General features: G+C 44.1%; 1 protein-coding gene across 2 annotated transcripts in view; it reads left to right on the forward strand.

The window, feature by feature from the left end:
- Positions 1-22,172, forward strand: part of BMP1 (bone morphogenetic protein 1) — a 115,383-nt gene extending 93,211 nt beyond the window's left edge. The window contains exons 13-20 of one of the 2 annotated variants that reach the window (XR_013215546.1): positions 76-201; positions 308-468; positions 2,799-2,979; positions 9,869-10,680; positions 12,895-13,022; positions 14,104-14,317; positions 14,875-15,125; positions 21,376-22,172. Coding sequence is in view for 1 of the 2 variants with exons in the window: in XM_077262146.1 (XP_077118261.1) it covers positions 76-201; positions 308-468; positions 2,799-2,979; positions 10,555-10,680; positions 12,895-13,022; positions 14,104-14,317; positions 14,875-15,125; positions 21,376-21,510 (1,322 nt within the window). In the remaining variant the exon portion in view is untranslated. The remainder of the gene's footprint in view (positions 1-75; positions 202-307; positions 469-2,798; positions 2,980-9,868; positions 10,681-12,894; positions 13,023-14,103; positions 14,318-14,874; positions 15,126-21,375) is intronic. The other variant, XM_077262146.1, reaches the window with a different exon arrangement.
- Positions 22,173-22,323: the final 151 nt, after the last annotated feature.

Consider the following 22,323-nt stretch of genomic DNA (forward strand, 5'->3'; position numbering starts at 1 on the left):
TCCATTGATTGGATTCAGTATGACTGTTGTAATTTGTTACTAAATTTTATTTATTTTTTACCATTTTGTCCTCAGAGGTGGATGAATGTTCCCGACCTAATAAAGGCGGCTGTGCGCAGCGCTGTGTGAACACGCTCGGCAGCTATAAATGCGCCTGTGAGCCAGGTTACGAGCTTGCTTCAGACAAGAAGTCGTGTGCAGGTGAAATGCGTTGAACAATTATAATCTTCTTATTATCCAGCGTTGTCACGTAATCCCATCGTTTTGTATACTCATCCTTTATTGTATTTTTTTTTTTGTTTTTCAGCGACTTGTGGTGGCTTCTTGACCAAACTAAATGGCACGATCAGCAGCCCGGGCTTCCCCAAGGAGTACCCACCGAACAAGAACTGTGTCTGGCAGCTGGTGGCACCCACGCAGTTCCGCATCACGCTCACGTTCCAACAGTTTGAGACGGAAGGCAATGACGTGAGTGTAAAACTGCTACGCTACACACTTCTCAGGGCAAAAATTCAGCTTCACCCTCATTGCCAGGAGGCCACTATCACCCCATAACTCTTAACCATCCATGGATCTCCGATTTCTACAATTAACCCTAATGTCTAGCTCTGCTGCATCATACTTATGGGGCTCCAGGAGGCTGAGACTTCAGGAGCAGTTTGTAGAAAAAAGACAAATCGGCAGTGATCAATGTTTCCTCCATGTCGCAGGCGGATAAAGGGATCGCTGAATTCGCCCCCACAGTGTGAGCGTGTCGCCAACAGCCCCATGTATCTCGCTTCATGAATGGATGTGTCCTATTATTTCTCTGTATGGGAAAGTGGAATTTACTATTGTAAAAAAAAAAAAAAAAAAAATTAAAAAATGCACTGTATACATTTTTCATTTTTTTTTTAACAATCAGTCAATGATAGTCAATGGACAACCTTTGGTAATACAGATTTAGTCTTTTAATGTTCAATTTTTTTTTTCTTTTGTTTTTCCATATGTAAGGGCGCATTCACATTTAGTGGTTTTGATGCATTTTTTTACATGCTTTTATTCATGCCTAAAAAGCACAGTATTTTAGTGACTGTAAAAGTGGTGAGATTTGGTCCTCATTCACAGAATGCATTTCTTTTGTTACCTGTGGCGTGTTTTTTTTTTTTTAAAGCAGTGTGTCAATTCTTTCAATTCCTTTACTGCCATTTCTCCCCATTGATATTGAAATTGCTTAGCAACCAAAGTGCATTAAAAAGTGCACCAAAACATGTGAATTTTACACTGGATTTCTAACCAAAGTTTGCATTTTTCATGAGGGTAAAAATTTCATCACAAAATGCAACATACTCGGAAAAAAATAATGCAATTTTCCTAATGGACACTAAGTCTAATACTAGACTCATACCCTCCTGTTCCCCTACACAACTTTCAGCCTTATGATTATCCTCTCACAGGATTAAACTTAAATATAATACATCCTAAATGCAGTAGATAACACAGGATCCACCATTCACAAGAGGTAATGTCACAGCTCACCTCCTCCTCCAGTACAATGACTGCTAACACCTCTATATACAGTAGATAACACAGGATCCACCATTCACAATAGGTGATGTCACAGCTCACCTCCTCCTGTACAATGACTGATAACACCTCTATATACAGTAGATAACACAGGATCCACCATTCACAATAGGTGATGTCACAGCTCACCTCCTCCTGTACAATGACTCATAACACCTCTATATACAGTAGATAACACAGGATCCACCATTCACAATAGGTGATGTCACAGCTCACCTCCTCCTGTACAATGACTCATAACACCTCTATATACAGTAGATAACACAGGATCCACCATTCACAATAGGTGATGTCACAGCTCACCTCCTCCTCCTGTACAATGACTGATAACACCTCTATATACAGTAGATAACACAAGATCCACCATTCACAATAGCTGATGTCACAGCTCACCTCCTCCTGTACAATGACTGATAACACCTCTATATACAGTAGATAACACAGGATCCACCATTCACAATAGGTGATGTCACAGCTCACCTCCTCCTGTACAATGACTGATAACAGCTCTATATACAGTAGATAACACAGGATCCACCATTCACAATAGGTGATGTCACAGCTCACCTCCTCCTCCAGTACAATGACTGCTAACACCTCTGTATACAGTAGATAACACAGGATCCACCATTCACAATATGTGATGTCACAGCTCACCTCCTCCTCCTGTACAATGACTGATAACACCTCTATATACAGTAGATAACACAAGATCCACCATTCACAATAGGTGATGTCACAGCTCACCTCCTCCTCCTGTACAATGACTGATAACACCTCTATATACAGTAGATAACACAGGATCTACCATTTACAATAGGTGATGTCACAGCTCACCTCCTCCTGTACAATGACTGATAACACCTCTATATACAGTAGATAACACAGGATCCACCATTTACAATAGGTGATGTCACAGCTCACCTCCTCCTGTACAATGACTGATAACACCTCTATATACAGCAGATAAGCCTTCTTTGAGAAGTCACTCAATTTTTTTAGGGGGTTTAAAATGTGTCCTCCAACTTTTCTAATCCCATTTCTTTATAAAGTAAGGCAACACTGATTCTTCACCCTGATCGCAGCTGTTTGGTGTTAACCAGTTGCAGTTTTTTCCCTAGTGTACGGTGTGCACATTTACACGTGTTTTATGTAAATATTCCACGTCCCTTTCTCCTCCACAGTGATGTATATTGGGGCTCTGCTTCTTATTATCTCCGTTCTCCCACCAGGTCTGTAAATATGATTACGTGGAAGTTCGCAGCGGTTTGACATCCGATTCTAAACTTCTCGGAAAGTTCTGTGGACAAGAGCTCCCCCCGGTGATCAGCTCCCAGTACAACAACATGCGGATAGAGTTCAAGTCTGACAACACTGTATCGAAGAAAGGCTTCAAGGCCACTTACTACTCAGGTGAGCCTCCCGCCTGCATGCCCTGCTCCCCGTCCTCCCTGCCTGGGTCCCGCGGAGGGTGGGGATGGACCAGTTGTATAACCTCTGCTTGGCTTGCTGACGGCTCAGCTTTTTGCATTGCTTGGATTATTCGGCGGTGCCGCTCCCATCAGACCTAGTACCTGTAAGCCGGAGACACATGTATTTATATCTACCCTTGCGATAAACCAGACGCCCACTAATGGTGTCTGCTACTGGCTGGATGCATGTGGATACGGAACCCCTTAAAGGGAACCTGGCTTCTGATTCATACTGCCCGAAACGCAATCTGCATGATTTGGACTCTCAATGTGTTATTGCGGCCTTGTATGGTCTTACTCTGAAGAAGCTGTACTGAGAATAGCGGGGCGAGGACCGTCCATCTCGGATGGACACAAGTTCCTGGTAGGCCCCAATCTCCCGGACTGACCGGTCTCTCCCCTATGTGTGTGTTTACAGAGGCCGGTCAGTCTGGGAGAGTTGGCCGTGAAGAAGCCTTGGACTAGTTATCTGAGACCCATAGCCTCTCGCTGACTTTCCAAATATGTTTTCTCTGAAACCTACACACAGTCATGGCCAAAAGTGATGGCAAATTGTTCCAGAAAAAAAAAAAAGAATTTCTTGCAGAAAATTATTGCAATTACACGTTTTGTTATACACTTTTATTTCCTTCGTGTGTATTAAAACAACACAAAAAAAAGAGGAAAAAAGGCAAATTGGATATAATTTCACACACAACCCCAAAATTGGCCGGACAAAATTGTTGGCACCCTCAACTCAATATTTGGTTGCACACCCTTTGGAATAAATAACTGCAATCAATCTCTTCCTATACCCACCAACAAGCTTCTTGCACCTCTCGGCCGGAATTTTGGAGAACTCTTCTTTTGATAACTGCTCTACGTCTCTCAGTTGAAGGCGCCTTCTCCCAACAGCAATTTTAAGATCTCACCACAGGTGTTCAATGGGATTTAGATCTGGACTTATTGTTAGCAGTTCAGAACTCTCCAGCACTTTGTTTCCATCCATTTCTGGGGGCTTCTTGATGTATCTTTGGGGTCATTGTGCAGCTGGAAGACCCATGACCTAGTACGCAAACCCAGCTTTCCAACAGTGGGCACTACATTGCGACCCAAGATCTGTAGGTAATCTTCAGATTTCATTATACCTTGCACACAGTCAAGACACCCAGTGCCAGAGGCAGCCAAGCAACCCCAAAACATGTTTGAGCCCCCACCATAGTTAACTGTAGGTACTGTGTTCTTTTCTTTGTAGCCCTCATTCCATTTTCTGTAAACCGTAGAATGATGTGTTTTGCCAAAAAGGTCTATCTTGTTTCATCTGTCCACAAGACTCTTTCCCAGAAGGATTTTGCCTTACTCACATACATTTTGGCAAACTGCAGTGCAGCTTTATGTCTCTGTCAGCAGTGGGGTCCTCCTGGGTCTCCTGCCATAGCATTTAATTCCATTCCATTGTTGACGGATAGTTTGCAATGACACTGATGCACCCTGAGCCTGCAGGAATTTCTTTGGAACTTGATTGTTGCTGCTTATCCACTGTCCGGAATATCCTGGGTTGCAACCTTTCGTGAATTTTTCCACCGTCCACATCCAGGGAGATTAGATACAGTGTCATAGGTTGTAAACTTCTTGAATATGTTGCTCACCGTGGACAAAGGAACAACTCTGGAGAAGGAGATGTAACCTTGAGATTGTTGATATTGTTTTAACAATTTTGTTTCTCAAACAGTTCTATACTTTCGGTTCTCCATGCTTAGTGTGGCACACACTCACAATGCAATGATTGAATCAACTTTTCCCCTTTTTATTTGGCTTAAGGTGTGATTCTCATATTGCCCACACCTGTTACTTGCAACAGGTGAGTTTGAACAAACATCACATGCTTGAAACGAAGCCGTTTACCCATAATTTTAGACAGGTGCGAACAAGTTTGTCCAGCCCATTTTTCTGGGTTCGTGTGAAATTATATCCAACTTGCCTCCCCCCCTGTTTTTTTTTTTTTTTTTGGTGGTTTTCCAACACTTTTGACCCTGACTGTACATGGTGGTAATAATGCAGCCAGTCTCTGATTCATGATGCCCCCGTGGTCTCAGGCAGCATAAATCAGACGACATCACTATGTTCTGATAGCAAAAACTTTTTAAATTTTTCTATAGAAATTGCCATTTAAAGGCTTAACTCTACTGCGAGACAATTTGTATTTTTTAATGCCAGCATTTTGGGGCTGGATAATAATGTATTAAACAAAAAAAAAAAAAAACACCTTTTTTTTTTTTTAACTTTTTATTTTAACAGCGTTCAGTGTACAATATAAAATACACCATTATTTTTATCCTATGGGTCCATATTATTGCGCCGATAATTTTTTTTTTTTTTACTGCTTTAGTATTAATTTAAAAAAAAAATATTTTCGTGACATTAAAAGACCCATAACTTTTTTTTTTTTTTTTTTTTTTTTTTGGTTGGTTTCATCGTCCGATCTCCTCTATAAAGGTTTTTCTGCCATGTTGGTGTTCAGTTTGCAGGATAAATATTCTAGTAGTTTAGGTCTTTAAAGACCAATTAGGTGTACTTTTTAAAATGTGTTTTGTTTTTTTTTTTTGTTTGTTTTTTACTTTTTACATTTTTCAAAAACTTTTTAATAGATTTTTTTTTTTCTTTTTTACTTTCTTGTTCTTTAGTTGCAGCAGTGGACCTGAACCTGTGGTCTTCTGATCGCCGCTATAATACCCTGCAATAAATCTGTAGTGCTGTGTAACATTAGACATTTTTCGTATGTGCTTTTTATTGAAATATTCCACAGATCTATCTTTGTTATCGCGCTTTGCTGATAATTTCAAGCTAAATTCCAAAATCTGCACTTAATAACGACCTTTACATCTGTACTTTTCGTATAGTCATCCAAAGTGCAAAAACCTAAAGCTCAGTTGTACATGCAAATTTTTCACTGTAGATTTTCCAGCATAACTATAAATTTTGCTGATTTTAAGGGCATGTTTCCACAATGGCAGCAAAAAAAATGGTCATTCTGCTTATTTGTCGTACGCTTCACTTTTTTTTTTTTTTATTATTATTTATGATTATTTTTTGAAATCCGTGATCAATTTATGCTCCGTATTTTGTGTGTGAATGGGAGATCATGAAACCTCATTCTCTTTGCTGCTTATGTAATAGTTTGCGGATTTCCCTCCAGCTCATCAGCATGGAAAGTCCACAGCATGTGAACATTCCCTTTACTCGCCTTTAGTCAATAATTTATCAACCCAAACATGCAGTGGATATAAAGGTCTGCAAACCCCTTCTAAAATGCCAGCTTTTAGTTATGTAGCAAAAAAGTAATATCAGGAAGAATAGTTTCTGAACTTTATCCACCTTTTTAAAAGTCCATCCATAATGTGTGCAATTCAATAAAAAAATAAATATTTTCAGGTGGAAAAAACTAAAATGTGGTTGCATAAGTATTTACACCCTTAAATATACCCTAATACTGTGTTGGAGTTCTGTTTGAATTTGACAGCATTCAGTCTTATTGGGTAAGAGTCTAACAGCATGGCACATCTAGAATTGGGAATCTTCACCCAGTCTTCCTTGCAGTAGCTCCAAATCTCTCAAATTAGAAGATCATCTCATGTGTACAGCGTTTTCAGGTTTAGGCTTTGGCTGGGCTATTCCATATCTGGCAAAGCCATAATTTATTTATTTTGTTTAGGTAAGTGTAGAGTTATTGTGCTGGAAGGTGCAATTTGTATTCATTTTTAGCTTTTGAGCAAAGGTCTGCAGTATTTGTTGCAAAATTGACTGATATTTGGAACTGTTCAGAATTACCTCCACCTTGACTAAAGCCCCAGGTACAAATGCCGCAAAAACAGTGCCGAAGAATAATACTACCTCCACCATGCTTCACTGTGGGTATGGTGTTCTTTTGGTGATGCGCAGTGTTGGTTTCACACCAAACATACCTTTTTTAATTATAGCCAAAACGTTCTGTCTTAGTTTCATCAGCCATAACCAGTTTCCTCACATAGTTTTGACACATCTAAGTAGGTTTTGGCAAAACATGGCTGGGCTTGGATATTTTACTTTGTAAGAAAAGGCTTTAGTCTTGCTACCTTAACCCACAGGCCAGACATGTGAAAAATACAGAAGCTTATTGGCACATGCAGCGCACAACTAATGCTTGTCAGAAATTCCTGCAGCTTGTTTAATGTTGCTGTAGCCTTCTATACCAATTTTTTTTCTTTTAATTTTTTGGGGACATCAATTCTAGGTAATGTCACTGTTGTGCCAAATTTAATCCGCTTCATTGTATTCTATGATCTGACTTTCAACAATGTTATCCCTTGCTGTGTTGTAAGCTGTTTATGGCTTTTGCTCTAAAAACCACTAATAAAATGTCGGAATCTTTGTAAATGATGGCGGCTGCGCATGGACTACTGTGTAACATGAGTGTACCGTATTTCGCGGCATATAAGACGCACCGGACCATAAGACGCACCCCAAATTTGGGGTGAAAATTGCAGAAAAAAAGATTTTTTATAAGATGGGGGTCCGTCTTATTGTCCGAATTTACAGTATCTTACCTGAGGGCTGGTGGTGGCAGAGCAGGGTCACAGGAGGCATGGTGGCGGCAGAGGTGGGGTGATGCGGTACGGCGTGCACCTGAGCAGGGTCCCTTCCTGCTTAGGTGGGCGACGCCACGGCCTGGTGTCCATGGGAGGGTGGCAGCAGTGGTTACCGACAGAGGTGCTGGGATGAGGAAGCACAGTGAGAGGTATGGCGTGAGCGGGGTCCCTTTCCCCGGTGAGGTGATGGAAGGATCTCGTGGGCACATGGACTGGAGATGATGGAGGTAGTGGTGTACATTGTGAAGCGAGTATTCCACAGGAGCTCATATGTCTGAGCGCCGGGAAGCGGCAAGGACTCAGACATATGAGCGCCTGTGGAATACTCGCTTCACAATGTACACCACTACCTCCATCATCTCCAGTCCATGTGCCCACGAGATCCTTCCTGAACCTTGCTGCACCCATCCTGGGAAGCAAAAGGATACAGGATACAGAGTCCAAAGTCCCGGTGAGGTGATGCAGCAGCCGGTAATGCTTACCGTGGACCGTGGCGGTGGAGATGAGGAGGCGCAGTGAGCGGGGTCCCTTTCCCCGGTGAGTTGATGCTGCAGCCCCGGTAATGCACAGAGCCGGGTGAATCCTGTTGATATCGGTGGGCGCGGCCATCTTCCTGAGGCCGCGCGTTCGCAGATGGAGCTCTAGTGCCCGGGGCTTCAGGAAAATGGCCGCCGCGATCCCCATCTGCGCACGCGCGGCATCTCGCGGCCATTTTCCTAAAGCCCCGGGCACTAGAGCTCCATCTGCGAACGCGCGGCCTCAGGAAGATGGCCGCGCGCACCGATAACAACAGGATTCACCCGGCTCTGTGCATTACCGGGGCTGCAGCATCAACTCACCGGGGAAAGGGACCCCGCTCACTGCGCCTCCTCATCTCCACCCCCACACCTCTGCCGCCGCACCTCTGCCGCCGCACCTCTGCCGCCGCACCTCTGCCGCCGCACCTCTGCCGCCACGGTCCACGGTAAGCCTGCATTGCGCATATAAGACGCACCCCCCATTTTCCCCCCTTTTTTTGGGGGGAAAAAGTGCGTCTTATATGCCAAAAAATACGGTAAATGGGATTGCCGAATTCTGAGCACAACCACATCTCCAATTAAACTGAAAATCTGGTTGCAGAAGTGTGAACAACCTCTTATTTTTAATTATTTTAGTTTGTTTCTCAATGGATTTGTACAGATTATTGTGCAAATTGCCTCTTCAGAGAGGAAGAGGACTTTAATTTCACAGAGAAGCATTGCATGGCGTATATGCCTCCTTACCTTGGCATGCCAAAGCCGGTATGTCACTCTCCACAGGTAGAAATGTTACCCCTTAGACTACAGATTATTGATGACATTAAGGCCGGGATCACACATACGCGAGATACGGCCGAGTCTCGCAGGTGAAATCCCTCCTCTGGCGCCGGCACTCCGGAGTGGAGCGTGCAGCCGCACAGCAACACATGGAGCCGCACGCTCCGCTCCCAAGTGCCGGCGCCAGAGGAGGGTTTTCACCTGCGAGACTCGGCCGTATCTCGCGTATGTGTGATCCCGGCCTAAAGGTGGAAAATTTAGATTTTTTTTTTTCTCGGTGTGACTTTTTTGACATAATAAAAAATCTGGCATTATAAAAGGGGTGTGTAGACTCCCCCCTGTATCTACAGTAGATCTTCAGTTTCGATGAATTATATATCAAGCCCTTGGTATAGAAGAGACCAGATGGGATATGCCTGAGACTATATTATCCACACTCTCTATAGTGGTATTATTGAGATGGGGGAAGGGTATTGAGGGGTCTACGGAGTAGCTGCGCCCACTCCCTTCTCTTATACAGCTGCATGCAGCGCTTGGCATCTAAGCGGCATGACGCTCTCGCCCTGCACGATAATAATACTTCAGCTTCCCGCTCTGTATAGAGGATCAGAACAAGGAAACGATTGCCCCATCCCCGTCTCCTTCCTTTGATCCTATCCCCTTCCTTGCCTCATGTCCTCCTCTTCCCGCTCCTCTTCCCCTCCCCTTTACGCTGTGTTATAGGTCTGTACACATGCCCCCCACTTCCCGCATTTTGCTTATTTTTGCTTTGTCCCTGATGTTCGTACATTCACGCTCTCCTCTTTCCCCCTTTGTGTTCCTTTACTACGCTGCTATCCTCTACTTCTTCTGCTTTTCTTCCTCTTCCTCACCCCCCATCTTTTATTTTTTTTTCTTCCGCTCTCCTTCTCCCCTCCCTCTCTCATTACAGAGAAGAAGAACAAACAGAAGTTATTACAGCTCCAAAAAATGAAACAGCAGCCGCAGCAGGCTTTACCCCGGAAGCGCCCCCGAATGAAAACCAGGACATCGAAAAAGAATCGCTCCCCTTAACGAAAGTCCCCAACCTCTTACTCCCTCCCCCTCTGTATACGTCATTCTCCCTTACCTCTGTACCCCTTCACTGCCCACCACCCCATTATACATTGCTGCCAAATTTTGACATTTAAGAAGTCTGGGGCCCCGCCATTCTTTTAGAGACTTTTGGGATTGGTTGGAACTCTATTTCGGCAAATAACTGTTACATGGATCATTTTTATTATTATTTTAGTAAATAAATATCTATTTTTATTGTTTTTTTTTTAACAAGTATCAGTACGTTCGTACCTACAGAGGGAGGGTAATTGGGGAACATCGCTCCTCGGGGGCGGGGAATCGTTAAGGTAATAACTACGTTGGAGTTATCCCCACTGACTGTTTCCCTTCATTGACCCCCTCTCCCACTACATGAAGCCACTTCTCTGGTCCTAGCTGGTGCCCCCCTCTGTGCTTCTCAGGTAATGCAGTGCCGGTATCTGGGGTGGGGGACGTGCCGAGCTTTCCCAACTTTCCCCCCTCTCTCCTTTTCTCCACTCGATCATTCGCTGCAGTGATCCATTCCTTGTCCTTGTGTTACAGATAAAGATGAATGCTCTCGGGAAAACGGGGGCTGTCAGCACGACTGCGTCAACACCCAGGGCAGCTATGTCTGCAGCTGTCGGAGCGGATTCACCCTACATGACAACAAGCATGACTGCAAAGAGGGTAAAATATAAGAAATATAAAAAGCGCATCATTCGTATTCATGTCTGATATCCGAGCAAATCTAAATTGGTGTATAATTCTGTGTTAATAAACCTTTATGTCAAGGGGTTTGGTTTTCCTGACACAGATCTCCAAATTCCCTACGGTACACACATAGATTTAAAATTTATTTAAAAATTTGGTTTTTATATTATGAAAAAACAAACATAGTTGCAAAACTATAAGTAAAAAATTTAAGAACTATACTGCAATGTAATGCTAAAATCATGGTCTCCTATGGAGGCTTCACTGGAGTGCTACCATGGCATCCATGGGTGGCCTTCAGCAGACCCCCGGCTACCATAGCACATTATGTAGTACCCCAAAAAAAAAAAAAAAAAAGTCGAAAGTGGCCATTTAATTGAACACTTTATTTATTTTTTTTAATCCGTGGAAATACAATGGTGGATGGAACCTATTATGTTGCTATGATCAGGACCTGCACAAGGGCAGACTTCTGTATGATCTGCTTATATAATAAAGGGAGGGTGGTCTTAGGGCAGTGATGGGCAACCTTTTGAGCTCGGTGTGTCAAAATTCGCCAAAAAAACGAACATAACTTGGGTGGTGTCACCTTGATAAAAAAACCCATAATTTTGCGACATGTATAGTTTAAATAACAAATATGTATAATTAGAATTAACTTACCTGCTTAGTGACTTCTTTGTTCATCTGTCAGTTGGTTTCTTTTGTTGGTCTTGCTATTATTTAACTTGTGTGGGGTGCCGTGAACTAAGATAAGTGAGGGGGAGGGGGGATTCTTGTGATGGCGAACCTGTGGCACTCCAGCTGTTGCGGTGGTAACTCAGATATTCTCTTAATAATTGCATCTTTATTCTGCATATCATGAAATAGAACTGGTGCACATCTTAAGAGAGTATCTTTAATAAATTCTCCCTCACTGAGTGCTTTTCCATGCTGAGCTATGGAGTGATCAATGCTCAGACTTGTAGATGTTACATTTGTAGAGCTTTTTACAAATTTAAGGATGGAATTAGATTGGCTCTTATGAAGGTGTAGCTGCCTGGAAATGTATTCCTTCCTTTTCATCCTCACTTTTTTTCAAGAGCTGGGAATGATTAGTTTCAAAATGTCTATTTACATTCCACGTTCTGCTTACTACCGTTTCACTACATAGAACGCAAAATGATCTGCCATTTTTTTCTATAATGCCATACATCTCAGTCCATGACTCTTGAAAGGGTCGGCTACTGCTACTACCACTCCCTTTACTTAACTTTGTTTTTTTATTTTGTGGCTTCTCCATGAGAGAAGATTTATAGTTAGCCCTGCAGGCAATTAGCAGAAATAGGGGTTAATAAGGATGCACCACAAACAGTAATGGTGGTGAAATGGAGTCTGTACTATGCTGCAAGATGGCGTTCCTAATGGCGGGAAACGGCACCCATAGCACAGGCCTCTTCCAGCCTCCCCCTCACTTATCTCAGTAATGGCCAATGACACCCCACAGTTCACTGGATGATGGTTGCTGTAGTTGTCACAGGGCCTCCAGACAGCAATCACAGGGCCTGCAGACAGCAATCACAGGGCCTCCAGACAGCGATCTCCTCAGGCCTCAGAAGTGCATCCCAAGTGCAGCCTGGGACTTCTGGCCGGCGCAGCAGGGAGCAGCGCAATGCCGCCCAAATAACAGAGCTAGGGCGCAGAGCGGACTCTAGGCATGGGACCGGTAGGTCCGATCTTTCCGGCCGGCGAAGCAGGGAGCAGCGCAATGCCGCCCAAACAACACAGCTCTGACGCAGAGGCCTGGGACTTCCGGGAGCTGCGCCGGGTCTACCGGAAGTCCCAGGCCTAGACGCTCTGCACCGGAGCTCTGTTGTTTGGGCCCACAGACCTCCTGCATGGCATCCGACCCGCGCGGAGGCCTGGGACTTCCGGGAGCTGCGCCGGGCCTACTGGAAGTCCCAGGCCTAGACGCTCTGTGCCGGAGCTCTGTTGTTTGGACCCACAGACCTCCTGCATGGCATCCGGTCCGATAAAAAATCGGATCGGATGCCATGCAATGTAAAGATGCAATTTCTATGGGGCCGCGGCCGGCGTGTCACTGAAAATGACTACGCGTGTCAGCACTGACACGCGTGTCATAGGTTCGCCATCACTGTCTTAGGGGTTGATGAGACCCTTTTATAGATATTGTTAATGTCTTCCTTTCAGCGGGCTGTAACCACAATGTGACCGCCAGTAATCAGAACATCACCAGCCCCAACTGGCCCGACACCTACCCCAACAAGAAGGTGTGCACCTGGCTTGTGACTGCCACCCCAGGACACCGAGTGAAGCTGGTAAGCCACAGTCTCCCCAGACCTATGGCATGCAGACATGCAATTATTTCCCCATGGTCATCAAACGAAATGTTATAATCTACTCATGTTATACTGTATATTAATGGGAACCCTAAATAAATATTGTTTATGAACAACCGTAATACCCTCCTGTGGCCTAAACTGCCTGTGCGTCTAATACTGCCATAGTGTCTGCAGGAATTACGCTACATAGTGCCACAGTGTACTTACTAATAGTGACTCCCGAAATAGGGCCACTCGCTGGACCTAAAAGTTAATGCCTCCAAAAATTGTTGGCACATATGATTTGTTACTAAAAAATATTGCCTCCCAGAAAGAGACTCCTAAAGGGCGGGTGGCGCTGGCCTGAAGGGCGGGTGGCGCTGGCCTGAAGGGCGGGTGGCGCTGGCCTGAAGGGCGGGTGGCGCTGGTGGGGCCACCTTGTTAATGCTCCCAATAGACAGCACCTCATATTGTGCCCCTAAAGAATTATGGCCTTCAAAAAATAATTCCTTGTTATAAAAGTATCCTCAAAATATGGCGTAACTTGGATGGTGCCAACAAAAGGAGATATGATGGTGCCACTCAGTGTTCCCAATAGATAGCGCAGACCGCTTCTAACATTTTGCAGTCTGATGTTGGTTGGCAAAAGGGCGAAGGGAGCCAAAGATACATGACAGAAGGCACGAGAGAGACCATGGATGCCAGGGGAATGGGGTTGGGACTTCCTGGACCATCTGTAGGGGATTTTTAGAACAGTTGGTTTGTGAAACGAAGGCTGAACCGGTTGAATCCTATAGTTCTGTCTCAGTGACTCCCAAATATTTTATATTTTTTTACACCAAATATAGGGAAAATATTTATTAAATAGAAAAGACTAAACTCTTCCTGAAAAGACCCAAAATACCAAACCTGATGTCCTATGTAAATTAATGGAGTTGTCTGGTTTACATCCAATGTTTGTCCTACTTTTATAAAACGGAAAGGACCTGACTATAGAGAAATTATGGATGTAAATTAGAAGCTTCTTGTTTTCTCAGTAGTCACTCGATGTTCCCCCTTTTTTTTTTTTCCCTGGCAGGTGATGAAGGAGCTGGAGATGGAGTCCCACCAGGAATGTATGTATGACCACATTGAGGTTTACTCTGGTGTGAATGCTCAGGCTCCGGTCCTAAGACGTCTCTGCGGCAGTAAGGTCCCCGATCCACTGGTCGCTCCTGGAAGCCACATGTTTCTCAAATTCATTTCTGACAATTCCGTACAGAAAAGGGGATTTGTGGCCGAGGTGACAACTGGTAAGAAACATCCCAGCTCCTCCTTACTAATGAACATTAAAACTTGTCTCCAACGTTCACATGAACTCAAGCTATGACCTGAATATTTTTGATGGTTCCTTCCCTTTGTGTTCGGTCTGCTGTGTGGGCGGAGCCTTCCTAATATGATGTCAGAGGCCTAAGCCAGTTAGATGTCTACCATTCTGGCTCCACCTCCTTCATGTGTTTTCACTACATAATAATCTGCAGCTGCATCTCCTCCCTCTCCCTCTCTTCTACATATTGTCACCCAAGAGGTTTTTTTTTATCCCCGAGGGGTAGACATTCACATAATAGTCACCCCTGCTCGTTCTGAAAGTAACCAGTGCCAATAATTTGCCTGGTTGCTTATACTCGATGCTAAATTGCCTAAGCCTAAATTAGTGGTCTCGTGAGACGGTTCTCGTGAGACGGTTCTCGTGAGACGGTTCTCGTGAGACGGTTCTCGTGAGACGGTTCTCGTGAGACGGTTCTCGTGAGACTGTGACATTACGTGATGGGATTGATTAGAAATGGATTCTTTTCTTTTTCCTCCTTAGAATGCGGAGGGACATTACTGGCAGAAGTTCGCACCAAGGAGCTATACTCCCATTTTAAATTTGGGGATGACGTGCACCCAGCGGCCACAGAATGCACGTGGCACCTGCAGTCCGAGGGAAACTATGGGGTGGAGCTGGTGTTCCAGAGCTTTGAGCTGGAGGAGGAGCAGGACTGTGGCTACGACTACATAGAGATATACGATGGGCCTACTGAGACCTCCCCCAGGATGGGGAGATACTGCGGGTCAGGGGTATGTATACCAGTGTGGCTGCATTATGTATGCGTGTGCATTTTCAACATTTGATTTTCACGGTCCGGCGCCATTTTAAAGTTGACACAAGTTTATAAAGTTTCTGGTTCTTTAAATTGATGGCTTGTTCCTAGGATAGACCACCGGTATTAGATTGGTGGGGGTCCCACCGGTCAGATGTTTCAAGGGGCGACCTTAAACATAGCAACTAAAAACGTATATAACTCTTTATAAGGGACAAATAAAAAATCTAATTATCTCCGAATCCTTTGTGGTTAGATGCAGCCTTTTGTTCCCTGTTATCAGCCACTTCAGGCTGGAAAGAGGTGGACTGGTAGACTTTTTGGATCATTTTGCCAAAAAGGGATATCGCGTCATTCTCCTCTTAAATATGTTTCTCCTTGACGTGAGCATTCTGAACTTCCTGTAATTGGGGGTGGCCACATTTGGAAACTTTTTTTCTTTCTTTTTTTTAATGTACAATCATGTTTTTTTCTTCGTATCATATTTGTAATTGGGTTTCAGTAAGAATTTTTCATAATTTTCCTTCTATAACCCCCGTGTTGCACTGCCTAGTGCTGGCTGCAGAATGAGTTAACTGAAAATCCATCAGTGAGCCTATTCTCAGTCTGCCAGGGAGTATGTAACTTTCATCTGTCTGAGCACTATTCAGCTGATTTATGATGACCACAGGCCACATCGAAGTTGAATGTGCAGGGAAAAAGCCTGGGAAAAATCAAAATACTAATTTTTTTTTTTTTTTTTTTTAATGAAACCCAATTGCAAAAATGAATTTTTATCTTCAAATGCATGCCTTTAAGTAATAAAAAAAAGTTTCAAAAAGTGGATAACCCCTTTGTAGAGTGAAGACTCAAGAAATAATTTAATTTGAGTGAAAGTTCTACAAATTGCACCAAATTCATACAAAATGGATGGCATATTGTACAACGCTGTTTTGCACCCCAAAAATGGTTCACGCTGTCAGTAAACTTGGTACTTTTTAAAGGGGTTGTACGGCCTTAGGCTACTAGTCTGCAGTCATACCAATCTGCAGTCACAAAGAGTAACCTCCCAGCGCTATGAGTAGTCTCCGGTGCGATTTGCATACTTCCGGCCACATTCCGACTAGACTTGTCCAGCCTTGCCTAATACACTTGCATTGAGCGAGGCCGTGCATGTCTAGTAGGCATGTGACTGCATGGATGTTAATCACATACTTGTGGCCACGCTTCTGGCATCGGAGAATCCTCATGGCACGCAGTATGCGCGATGTGAGGATTCACATACAGTGACTGCAAACTTGTACCCCAAGGGCGAGCAAACCCCTTTAAGCATACGTTCACATTTGCGGGCTGCGCCGCAGCGTCGCCGCATGCGTCATGCGCCCCTATATTTAACATGGGGGCGCATGGACATGCGTCGCACTTGCGTTTTGCGCCGCATGCGTCCCTGCGGCGCCCGCGTCCGGGCGCAGAGGACGCAGCAAGTTGCATTTTTGCTGCGTCCAAAATCAATGAAAAAAAGGACGCATGCGGCGCAAAACGCAGCGTTGTGCATGCGTTTTGCTGCGTTTTTGTTTGCGTTGTGCGTTGCGGCGCCGACGCTGCGGCGCACAACGCAAGTGTGAACGTAGCCTAACTGCGCAAAACGCACCAGAATTCTGGGTACAAATTGTGTCAATCTCCATAATGTTTTTAGTCACAGAAAATATATCCAAATACTTGAGTACGGCCCGCCTTTGCGCGGTAATAAAGGGTAACGTGCTGTGAGAATGAAGAATAATTGTAATCCTCCTTGTATAATGGGCCCAGATCATCCATCGTGGTCATTCCTCTGCCTGCTGAATCCTCCATGTGTGGCCCTCTGCAGGAAATCGGAATGGAAGAGAAAAAAGCCATAAAGGCTCCTCCTGCCCGCGCTCAGCACTTTCTTACGCTACAACTACTGGGTAAACCATGTAGGTGGCCCATCGGAAATAATGACGCGGCACCGGAGGGCTGTGATCCTCGTGTAATTCCTCCATTCAGTACGAGCAGTCATTTGGGGTCCGGTGGACGGTGACCGCCTCTGTGCCCGCTGTGGTCGTTTCCATGCAGAAAATGAATGGCTGCGGCTCCATTCTGCGGGTCTGGAGCTTTCAGGAAATGATTCAGCCGGTTTCTATAAAAGAGGACAGCTGGATGTCCAACCACCGTGTAAGGATCGTCGAAATATTGCTGTATACACAGGAATGTCCTCCATCTACATGATATTTCTGAAGATAAATCCATTGTAGATCCAGATAAAAGACTACATAGGGGCCTTTATTTTTTATTTTTTTTTAAACCCATGTAGCGTCACCATTTTATTTAATAAACCCCTTGTGTTATGTCAGCAAGAGCTATGCAATTCTACATCCGAAACATAACTCGATCTTTAGTTTCAAGTTCTGGTCCTGGTGACCGCACTACGAATTTGTGCCCAACACATAAAGCAGCGTAATTAGGGCTGTGTGAAGTGGGCTGGCTGACTGCTCATTCCAGTAGCCAAGCCAGCCCCCTTCTCTCACATGTGATGCATATACAAAGGAAGACGCTGTTTTAGCTACTGGAATGAGTAGTCAGCCAACCCCATTTATCCAGCACTAATTAGGCAGCTCTAAGGGGTCTGGCTGTTTGCTAATTACACTAGCGAAGACAAGCCCCTGTTTTGGAAGAGGCTTTCTTAGCTATTGCAATGAGCAGTCAGCCAGCCCCATAAATCCAGCATTGGTAATGCTACTCGAAGAGGACTGGCCACCTGCTTATTAGTGGCTAAGCCAGCTCCATTTTCTTCCACAGCCCAGGCATATACAGAGAGGGAAGAGGCTGGCTTAGCTACTGGAATGTTCAGTCAGCCAGCCCCCTTTATCCAGCACTAATTATGCTGCTCTAAGGGGACTGGCTGTTTTCTCATTAGAGTGGCTAAGTCAACTCCATTTTCTTTCATAGCCCAAGCATTTACATAGGAGGAAGTTGGCTTAGCTACTGAAAACAGAATTGAGCCAGCCCCCTTCATCCACCACTCATTATGACTACAGTATCAAACACAAAACAGCCAGCTATAAAGAATTAAAGTGCGTTCCCACACGGCAATTTCTGTTGCAGTCCTCCACGGTAGAAATGGTGCAGGACGATCCACGTCAGTAATACCTGTGAATATCATTCTGTATAGAAGCGTCAGTCTAGTGTAATGTCTGCTGGCAGAGGGAATACCGCTGCGAATATACCTGAGACCGTGACTCTGCTGAGCCGTGCATTTCACACTCTGCACATCAAAAGGTGAAATCCACGGCATAAAGCGAGATGGAGGATTTCAGAGCACATAGCCACAGTGTAAGCGTGAGTTTCCTCCATACTGGTAGTGTGAAACAGCAAATATTTCAGATGAGAAAGCCACTGTGTTTGCGTCTCAGGACTGTGACCTTACAAGAGTATGTGTCATCAAAAAGTCACCGATTATTTCAATCAGGTTTTTATGGTACATTTATTTTCAAACTGTATTTTATTTATTTGTTTTTTTGTTTGTTTTATTTTCCTTATGATCTATGCTAAAGTGAAGTGTCGGAAATTGTGAAAATTTCACACTGACCACTAGGCCTAATACTAGACTCCAATGTCCTCTTCTATATAAAAGACTCCTTCAGCAGTCTCATTATCATGACACAGGATTACAGTGAGCAATAACACCTCTATATACAGTAGATAACACAAGATTCACAATAGGTGATGTCACAGCTCACCTCCTCCTCCTGTACAATGACTGATAACACCTATATACAGTAGATAACACAGGATCCACCATTCACAATAGGTGATGTCACAGCCCACCTCCTCCTCCTGTACAATGACTGATAACACCTCTATATACAGTAGATAACACAAGATTCACAATAGGTGATGTCACAGCTCACCTCCTCCTCCTGTACAATGACTGATAACACCTCTATATACAGTAGATAACACAGGATCCACCATTCACAATAGGTGATGTCACAGCCCACCTCCTCCTCCTGTACAATGACTGATAACACCTCTATATACAGTAGATAACACAGGATCCACCATTCACAATAGGTGATATCACAGCTCACCTCCTCCAGTACAATGACTGATAACACCTCTATATACAGTACATAACACAGGATCCACCATTCACAATAGGTGATGTCACAGCTCACCACCTCCTCCTGTACAATGACTGATAACACCTCTATATACAGTAGATAACACAGGATCCACCATTCACGATTTTGCAAGTTTTCCCACCTACAAAGAATGGAGAGGTCTGTAATTTTTATTGTAGGTACACTTCACCTGTGAGAGACAGAACCTAAAAATAAAAAAAATTAAAAAAACAGAAAATCACATTATATGATTTTCACACTATTAATTTGCATTTTATTTCATGAAATAAGTATTTGATAAAATGAAAAAACAGAACTTAATATTTGGTACAGAAACCTTTGTCTGCCATTACAGAGGTCAGACGTTTCCTGTAGTTCTTGACCAGGTTTGCACACACTGCAGCAGGGATTTTGGCCCCCTCCTCCATACAGATCTTCTCCAGATCTTTCCAGTTTTGGGGCTGTCGCTGAGTAACGTGGAATTTCAGCTCCCTCCAAAGATTTTCTATGGGGTTCAGGTCTGGAGACAGGCTAGGCCACTCCAGGACTTTGAAATGCTCCTTACAGAGCCACTTCTTAGTTTCCCTGGCTGTGTGTGTGTTTCGGGTCATTGTCATGCTGGAAGACCCAACCACGACCCATCTCCAATGCTCTTACTGAGGGAAGGAGATTGTTGGCCAAAATCTCACGATACATGATCCCATCCATCCTCCCTTCAATACGTTGCAGTCATCCTATCCCCTTTGCAGAAAAGCACCCCCAAAGTATGATGTTTCCCCCACCATGCTTCATGGCTGGGACTGTGTTCTTGGGGCTGTACTCGTCCTTCTTCCTCTAAACATGGTGAATGGAGTTGATACCAAAAAGTTATATTTTGGTCTCATCTGACCACATGACCTTCTCCCATGCCTCCTCTGGATCATCTAGTTGGTGATTGGTGAACTTAAAACAGGCCTGGACTTGTGCTGGCATGAGCAGGGGACATTGTGTGCCCAGCAGAATTGTAATCCATGACATTGAAGTTTGTTAGTAACAGTAATGTTTGAGACAGTGGTCCCAGCTCTCTTCAGGTCATTGACCAGGTCCTCCTGTGTAGTTCTGAGCTGATTCCTGACCTTTCTCAGAATCCTCCTTACCCCACGATGCGAGTCCCTGCATGGAGCCCCAGACTGAAGAAGATTGACAGTCATCTTGTGTTTCTTCCATTTTATAGTTATTGTTCCAACAATTGTTGCCTTCTCACCAAGCTGCTTGCCTTTTGTCCTGTAGCCCAACCCAGCCTTGGGCAGGTCTACAATTTTGTCCCTGGTGTCCTTAGACAGCTCTTTGGTCTCGGCCATGGTGGAGAGGTTGGAGTGTGATTGATTGTGTATAGACACATGTTTTTTGTGCAGGTAATGGGACCAAACAAGTCCAATTAATACAGGTAATGAGTGGAGAGTAGGAGGGCATCTTAAAGAAAAACAGGCCTGTGAGAGCCAGAATTCTTGCTGGTGGGTCGATGATCAAATACTTATTCCATGCAACATAATGCAAATTAATGTGATTTTCTAGATTTTAATTTTTTTTTTTGTTGGTCTCTCACAGATGAAGTGTACCTACGATAAAAATTACAGACCTCTCCATTCTTTGTAGGTGGGAAAACTTTCAAGATCGGCAGCGTATCAAATACTTCTTTCCCCACTGTACACTCCCGGTCCTGATGATTAAAGGCCCCAGTACAACCCAGGGACGAAAATAATGGAGGTGTCCTCAAAATTTATCTTCCACTTCATTTGTGAGGTCATTGTTTTCTCCCGACACGATTATTACAGAATAAGGAGCAGGCTGCTGGAGGTCGACGCATTTGAGATGGTTCCCGCAGTCATGAATAAACCCAGGATCTGGGGCCTGTGGTTTTTTTGTTCGTCCTTTGTTACGAGCCCCTTTTACAGTATCAAAGCTCGCGTTGCTTTTATTATGTTCCTGTCGCCTCAATGGATAAACTACTCCCGCGTTTTACTTTTTTTTGTTGAATTTGTCCCCGTTGACGGTTCTGGATTATTCTTAATCTGTAAAGCTTGATCACCTGTTTTTTTTTTTTTTTTTTTCCTGTTTTCCCCGCAGCCCCCAGAGGAAGTTTATTCATCCGGTGACTCGCTGACAATCAGGTTCCACTCGGACGACTCCATTAACAAGAAGGGATTTCACATTCGATACACCAGCACTAAATTCCAAGACACTCTTCAAGCCCGCAAGTGAAATCCCACCACTCCGTCCTCTGCCTCATTGGATCTGGGACCAAGTCCTTCTTCAGGGGTTGAATCCTGAGCTGCGGGATCCCCCAAAAAATCTGATCTGTGGATGTAAGGTTGCAAGCCACGCCAAATGGGATCATGGACTAGATGAGCCTCAGGGATATCCACGGGCACAGACTCATGTCGGCAGAAGAAAATAGACTATTTCCATATATATATATATATATATATATATATTTACACACTCTATTCCATTTGTACATGCGTATACACACATGACATACACTCTGCCTAAAAGGTGGGTGCTGTGCTGAGTGCTAAGGGGAGGTGGATGGGGGTCCGACGTTATCCTGTGAATTTTGCTTCCTAGGTCTTTAGTCAATTTCTCTATGGAAGTTCCGCCCCTCCCCCTTTTTCCTTTTTTTTGTATTGACCCCCCTTCTCTAAATTTTATTCTGCCCCTTTTGGGGGGCTCATATTCTTAGCTTTTGTAAAGGCTCCCCCCTTATTTTATAGGCATCCCCTCGCTTTATCCTATCTTGAAAAGACTAGAATTTTGTACTCGCTGAGCCATGTACGCAAGTTCCGGACCTGTAGCACTCAGCGAGGGCGTCTGCCATGAATTGTGTGTAAGCTATGGACTCATTAAAGATGGTCGCCACTGTGGTTCGACGTTTTGGACTGGTTCTCTGTTCATGGTGATAATGGGATATTAATGAAAATGTACAATGGGAACAACCATTAAATAGGAATGCACATGTGTGGTGGATGCCGGAGTGTTGTACCCTGCAGTGAGAGCGTGTTCTTATACATGTGA

This window comes from Ranitomeya variabilis, chromosome 5, assembly GCF_051348905.1.
Source record: "Ranitomeya variabilis isolate aRanVar5 chromosome 5, aRanVar5.hap1, whole genome shotgun sequence".
NCBI classification, from domain to species: Eukaryota; Metazoa; Chordata; class Amphibia; order Anura; family Dendrobatidae; genus Ranitomeya; species Ranitomeya variabilis.